The 7899-nt window shown below is 30.8% G+C and overlaps 1 protein-coding gene across 1 annotated transcript; it reads right to left on the bottom strand.

Annotated features, from left to right (window-relative positions):
- Positions 1-3136: 3136 nt before the first annotated feature.
- LOC143081833 (uncharacterized) lies at positions 3137-7277 on the bottom strand. The gene is made up of 4 exons (XM_076257512.1): positions 7139-7277; positions 6451-6520; positions 4826-4874; positions 3137-3372 (listed from the first exon to the last, which is right to left on the bottom strand). The coding sequence occupies exons 2-4, from the start codon at positions 6500-6502 to the stop codon at positions 3267-3269; spliced, it is 207 nt and encodes a 68-aa protein (XP_076113627.1). The 5' UTR covers positions 6503-6520; positions 7139-7277; the 3' UTR covers positions 3137-3266.
- Positions 7278-7899: the final 622 nt, after the last annotated feature.

Raw genomic sequence — 7899 nt, 5'->3', positions numbered from 1 at the left:
CAAATTCATCGTTTGGACTTGGAATTAGTAGATGGTTAGCATCGGCGATTCGTTCGAACGATTATTTCACTCGGTATTGAAAATTGTTGCGTGTATTGTTACACTGCAACTTATTCTCGTTTCCCAAAAAGAGAATTGCGCTAATGAACATTTTCACCTGTAAGTATCTATGAATAAACATTTACTGTTTTGAGTACCCAGACCTCCCATTTGTTTGATAAAATACTTCTACAAATTTATTATCGAATTAATGTCACTTGTCTTGTATGTAACAAAATTGCATAAATTATATACTTTTAGAGCCATAAATAGTATTATGTGTTATACTATTTTGGTGTGTATGATATTTTTTCCCGTGTTTATACTACTATATATTTACGGTCTTTAGATGCGGTAAATGTGTGGTATTAGTGACATTTTGGTAAACAGACTTTCACTGAACTCGAATGTAAACGGAATGTTAGTTTTTCAAAAGACATTATAACCCAATATTTACCGAAACAAAAGACAGAAATTGTTTATTCCACATTCCAAGAGAAAACAGTGCATTCGATGACAATTGTTTACATCAAACAGAATAAACAATTTACACGTAAACGCACGCGACGTTTAGCATTGTGAATAACACTTTTCTGCATGTGAATTCCCTATTTTTTTCTTCTTTCCAAAATCAAATTTATATAGAAAAAAATTACAAAGATAATGCTAATATGGAATAATTTGTAAAATTTTGTTGATAATATTTTGACAAAGGTAGCAATTTTGACTTAACAACACGAAAAGAGTTCAGGAAAACAGATTATGAGTATATTAACAAGATTATCCTCTAAATATTTATTATGAGACATTATTCAAAATATGTTATTATAAGAAACCTCTCTAAAATTGCCTCTTTATAAATTATGAAAATATATAGAAGCTAAGGTTTCAATTCACTCAGGCAAAAGTGATCTTAGATGTATATTGTTATTTTGTTATGCCTTTTTTGGTAATATGGCTTTTCAACTGATTTTATTTTACTGTTTCGGTTTTTATACATTTTGCTTTCAATATTCTGCTTTGATCGTTCCTGATAAAGAAAAATCTAGAATAGCGCTTCGAAAGCATAACATTTTTAGCCTCTTGTTTTCTTTTTGTTTTACAGAAATGAGTCGATACCTCTGCTGATGGACTAACAGTTTCCGAGGATATCATCAAATCATTAGTCAGTACTTTGGAACTGACATGATATAAACCTTTCTATAATTGTCCTTTTAAAAATATTGAAATTATACAGAAGCTAATGTTTTAACTCACTCAGGCAAAGTTGACCTTATATGTATTTGGTTATTTTATTCCGTCCTTTTTGGTTATACAGCTCTTCAACTGTTTCGGTTTTTGTACATTTTGCTTTCAAATATTCGGCTTTGAGCATTCCTTATATAGGTAAATCCAGAAAATCACTTCGAACGCATACAATATATACTTTTTAGTTTTCATTAATGAGATATTTTGTTATATTTTGTAGCGAAAGACATCATACAATATTTTTCATTTGTTTTTATTTGATAGATAATTTTAAAAATATTTTCAATAAAAATAATACGGCCACGAAGGGTTAAATTTGGCCTTGAAAATTAAACATTGTAATACATTCTCTACTGTACATGTAGTAAAAAGTATGACATATTACAAGTTTTTAGCCAAATTGCATGTTTTTTTATACATTCCGTAGGTACAGTTCCATCTGAAAAAACATTGGCCACACCTTGGACAACATAAAATTGTTATAGAATGGTGCATATGGGTCAGATACACATCCACATCCAATGAATATCATGGTGTATCTTGCATGAGACCAATGGCGTTTTAAACATAAACTATTAATATTTAGGCAAACGAATAGTCAAAATTATAATTGTTTATATGAGGATGCACAATAATTACGCCAAAAAACTTCAAATTTGTTCGTATGCATCAGCATTGTTTAAAAAGCTACTGAGTTCTAAATTCATAAGTCTAAAAATGGACTGAAAGACTGAACATGACTGAATAATTACTTGTCTAGACTTTTCAGATGGTGTTCAGATCAAAATGACTGTTTAAGACAAAATTCCATTTAATAGTTCTTGTTTTATCAAAATATGGCTGAATTAGGATATCGATGTAGTTTGTTTTTCAATTGCACATGACGAATAGTAGTGTTGAGCGTACAGATATTTGAAAGAAAGGATATTTTTGAAAAATTGTATTCATTTGCATTGAATATTTTGGTGTAGCCCTTTAGAACCTTTTAGAATCCACATTCGATTGCCATCTCTGTTTGAGTCTACCACATCACATCATTGGAACATGCAAGTAATTAATACAGTCGTAAACCAATCTCTTTTTATCAAATGCATACAAGCCTTGACGTTTTATTTGCACGTTGTTTTGTAGATTTGTGGTTTTCAATGTTGTTCAGATCATCTTCTTTGTTTTTTATTTGGCCTCCATGCTGTTTTCGAGCTCCAACATTGAAACTGATGTAGACGAAACGCGCGTCTGTCATATTACAGTATAAGCCTGGTTTATTATTTGTTGTTGAATATACAATAAAGACTTGTTTCTAATTCATGAGAATTGACAAACAGACCAAGATGGGATAAAATCCAAAAGTTATTGGGAAAGAAATGTGTGTGTTTGTGTGGGAAGGGGACAGGGCGGGGATGTGTGGATGTATTTGTGATTCTCATATTAAAATTATTTATAGGATTTAACAAGAAGCACATGTTTATGAAATGAAAACTTTATATCTTCAAATGATAACTTTAAAGTGTTGATATTTAATCATTGGATTGTGCATTGTATGTTGAGGTTAGTTGGGGACACTTTAAAACTATCTATAAGAATATAACCAATATCTATACATAAAGTACATTGTAAGAAGACTGGATATTGCTTCTTGATTCTTGTATAGTTTATATATTGTTTGGTGGTTGCTTGCAAATCAAATATCGAATGTCGTATTACCGAATCCGTTTAATCACAACATGTGTAGAATCGGAACGATTTGGAGGTTTTAATATGGTGCTTTGCAATGTATAAAGCCTATTGGTGATAATCGATAAAGCGATTTTCAGTGTACCACCTATAAATAAAATTAAAAACACCTTCAGAAAAAAATTACAGATTTTTATCTCATTTCATCTAGAATTCATTTTTACAAGTCCTATAGTTAAAAAGATAATAATTTCTTGGTTCTGTTAGGATTGCTAGGACCTGTAAACAATTGATAGCCGAACTCATTAGCCACCATAGCGTTTGCATTTTCTGCCATAGCACATCCAACCCTTACAGCAATGACGGTTGGTATGGCATGGTTTTCCAGAACATACACTTCTTTTTACAAGCCTAAAACAAAACATTAAATCAGAAGAATACATTTTTTCATTTTCATTTCATTCGAAAAATATCTACAATCACATATTTCGTTTATTGGTGATATCAGTGTATAACTATGCATATAACTTGAGAATCTATGAATCTATATAGCATCGTTTGTTACAGGAATGTGTAATGTAAAAGTACTGATTACATTTTTTTCTACTCAATTCGAACAAATATAAATTTTCCAGAGTTTACATTCTGTTATAGGTAAATATCATTTAGTTGTAGTTCAGAAACGCGGAAATCAATTTTTTGCTTAAAATCTCCAAATTTGAAAGCCAATAAGGTATGCAATCCAAAATAAATGAATAGATGTATGATGAAAAGACAGATAAAATCAAACCGTCTACATTCCAGAAGGGTTGCAAACGTAGTTTCTGGATAATTTCTGTATATTTGAACGAACAATTTCCAAAAAACTAAATCATATCAGAACAAAAATCTGTACTACTGAGTTTATGAAATCGTCGGGATCTAATAGTCAACCAGCAGCGGTATTGGAACTAGTGCTTTAAAAATGAAAATAATATTTAGTAAATTTAAAGCGTCAAACGCGCTTTTCTTGATTTTCCATCCTAAGAATCGCTCATATCAAAATGCTATGAAGCTTTTAAAGTGGTAGATTGTTAAGAAACTAATAAAATTTCACTCCCTGTTCACGCAAAGAGTCAATTAAGGAAATCTTCTTTATTTGTTCATTTTGTACTTCATTGATGAGTGTTTGTTTTGAGTGAAATTGTATCCTGTTAGCAGATGTTTAATCTCCTCGATTGATTTTATCCACCACTTTTTTCAATAAAGAGCTTGTCTCTTGTTTTGATATTTTCTTGAATTTATTTTGGGCTGTCTTATTGGCACAAATAACTTTTCATTACAATTATACACATAAGGAGCGCCTAGCGAACTATGAACTTTGTACACATCCGAAGTACATGAGTTCATATCCAGTTTTAGGGGGGTTTGTATTGCTAAAAGTATATTTTTTAAGACTGTTGTTTGTCCGTTTGTCTTTTCGTTACCATTGTGGTGTACTTCGAGTTTTTGTTTGTATGGTCACTGGCCACCTTCGAGTCAAGAAATTCATTATACGGTACAAGGAATATTCCTACAATATTTCAGCGTTGAATTTCTGAATCTTATCGCCTTAAATATATTGTTATATAAAGTTATCTATTGAGCACGTCTTTTGCATTGTTAAGAAAGATTATATAATCTACAATACAATTAATATGACTAGAAAATAAGTTTGTTACGGTGCAGATTTTTTTTCAATGTCCATGTCCATTTGATATTCAATTATTTCTAATGAAATAAACTGTATTCAAACTGACTAAATCAAAATCAACCATTAAGAGACTCAACTAAGATTTAAACTCGATGTACTCAAAATGTAAACAAACCATACAACTCAACTTACTCATGCATAAAGCCATTTTCTTCAAGCATTTCTTCATGTGCCATGTTGACTGGAAATAAAGTATAGTTGTATTAAATAACGAAACGGGTTATATATATTTTGTTATACACCAAGTAAATGTCGAACCTGAATAGACATTCCCCTGTAAAGATAAGATTACAAAATAAACTTTCATGGGTAGGACATATAACATGAGAAAATGCGTTCATGGTGAACTGTCATTATGAACGGCCAAACCTAAAACAAATTAATGCCATAGATGTAAAAAAACATCACGTGAATACTTAAGGAGCTATGTAACCAACACGGGATCAACTTTGTTAAGGATGTTTGAACCTTATTTTTTTCAAATTTCAAAATCGACCATGCAGAAACTACAGAAAGATATGTTATAAAGCATATACGTACTGAAGCACTAATTACTGAGATTATACTACCCGCAGAGACTATAAGACATTTTGTCAGACCACCAGTCGCGGTATTTACCAAGTATTAAAAACTAATTTCAATTTGCACTATTTTTGGTTGTTGATATAAAACCATACTATAGCAGTCCCATTCCAGCTCATGCACACAAACACACACACTCCTAAACAGTTGTAACAGTAATTCAAAATGAACAATTATTTCTCTTTTTTTGTTCGTTTGTTATTTATAATTGTTTGCTGGCTCTCTTGATCTAGCAGAACAAAATTGAAAACAACACGTTTAATAATTTCATGCATACGAAGCGCTTTTCTGGATTAACCTTAATCAGGAACGCCCAAAGCCAAATATTTAAAAGCCGAGGATGTAAAAGTACATATGTAGGAGATGTTGGTAATAGGCAAATAGTAAATTAACCCAATGCAAAAGAGCAAGAATGAACTTTAGAGTTCAGCATAAGTCTCCAACAATAGATAGATCTCTTGTGTAGATCAAAATTGCCTGTAGTGTATAAAGATGTGAATACATTTGTTTGGAATATAAACGAAACAACACAGACCTAGATTCAAAAATGAATTCTCCAAAAAAACAAAAACAAAACAAAGGTCAATGTTGACAACCGCTGGAAAGATCTAGGGACAGCCACATGGCAATGTTGCGGGGTTAAACTTCCCGTTTGATGTCTCTACTAACTCAATTGTATTTGTGACCAGTGGACTTGAAAAGGGTACATACAAGAAGATTTAAAAAAAATCCCATACAAACCATTTAGCCTTAACTTGTGATTATTTTGAAAGATTTAAGATTTAATTTAACAGAATTAAAATTAGCATATAAATACTGCCTGTTTATCTTGTTCTATTGTTTGGTTTGGAAGCTGTCTAAGTTACATATAATCCTTCATCTCCAATTGATTTTTTTTTAAAACCGACGAAAACTTAAAATTGATAATTATGCTTGCATATCAGTAGTCGGAACAAACGGTATTGACCCTTTTTAAAGTTCAACGGTGCTTACAAAAAAAGACAAAAACGTGTCAATACAGCAAGTTTATAACAAAAAAAGGAATAATTTCACTAATTTCGTTTGCAAGCATTCGGTATTTTACTGTTGATAAAGATCTATCCAAAAGAGAATAAACCACAGTAGCTATTAATAATCAGATTTTAAATTGAAAAGAGGTACTTAAGTTTTCTTACCTCCCACGGACACGAACAACAGACAGATGAATAGACAAATAGAAACCTTCATTCTTCTTTTTTTCTCTCTCTACAACAAACAAACAAATCTTTTTGTACATGTATGCATACTATTGAATACTTCTTTGTCTTCAATATGGTTTCTGAAACGGTAGCAGAACTATGTGTCTGTCCTAGATTACCGTACGTCTTCTTTTTGGTTTGTTGTTGTTGTTAAAAGTTTAATTAGCATTACTCGCATTTAAATGTCCTTATATTTTGATTCCAAGATTTCTTAACATTATCAGAATTTATTGAAAGCAAATCACTCTTAATTATGTTATATTAATGTGTATACAAGATCAAATAAAGCAATATGACTGCTTTAATTGGTTTCATTCTGTTGTTTTTAGGCAGTGCTTGTTCTACATATATTTTATTGTATGATACCTAACAAAAGTATGCCAGTTTAACTGTAAAATAAGATTGACTGGTACCAATAAGAAACATTACAAATACGAAAATTATGTTTTGTTCTTTCATAAACATATGATTTAAAGTAAATTTTCAATACCTTTGCGTTGACGTTGTACATTATGCATGAAGCAAGAAATATTCATTTGCTTAATACTGTGATACAACACTTACTTTGCTATCGCTTAACCATGCCTTTTAATTCTTCACTGAATATGACTTTAAATGTACTTACATCTCAAAATACCGCCAGTGTACGAAAGGCTTTGAAATATTCTGCTATTTTCTACCTTTTATACACGACTATGACGCAATGAAATTATATAACGGCAAAAAAAATTTACTGCAGTATCCTGCTTTGTGGCTATTGGTCTAATTAAGGTAATGTTCCAATACAAGACTCATCAATTTTAATGTTGAGAACAAGCATGTTTCATTCGGAATATCCTTGTTTGTTTGCACAATTTTATTTTAATAATATATAAAAGTGTTGTAACACGTCTAATTATAATTTAAAACTACATGAATAATTAGATTATTAAAGGCAAATGCAATTTGCAACTACAGTATCCTGCTTTGTGGCTATAGGTCTAATTAAGGTAATGCTCCAATACAAGACTCATCAATTTTAATGATGAGAACAAGCATGTTTCATTCGGAATATCCTTGTTTGTTTGCACAATTTTATTTTAATAATAAATAAAAGTGTTGTAACACGTCTAATTACAATTTAAAACTAAAGGCAAATGCAATTTGCAACTGCAGTTATTTGTACCTATTCATCACTTAGATGTTTGACCATGACATGCACCTAAGAGAATAGGAAGCTGACAAACGTATGAAAATAGAGGCAATACAAACGATTTTTGTTATGTTAATTTGAAACAATAATTTAAGGAATACAACCAGAAACATTATATATTTTTTTTTCATTTATATTTTTAAAAAAAATCTATAAGTGCTTCCGCCAGATGTTAGCTGATTTAAACCCATTCT

The sequence above is a fragment of the Mytilus galloprovincialis genome, chromosome 7, assembly GCF_965363235.1.
Source record: "Mytilus galloprovincialis chromosome 7, xbMytGall1.hap1.1, whole genome shotgun sequence".
NCBI lineage: Eukaryota > Metazoa > Mollusca > Bivalvia > Mytilida > Mytilidae > Mytilus > Mytilus galloprovincialis.
This window is presented reverse-complemented; position numbering and strand designations above follow the sequence as displayed.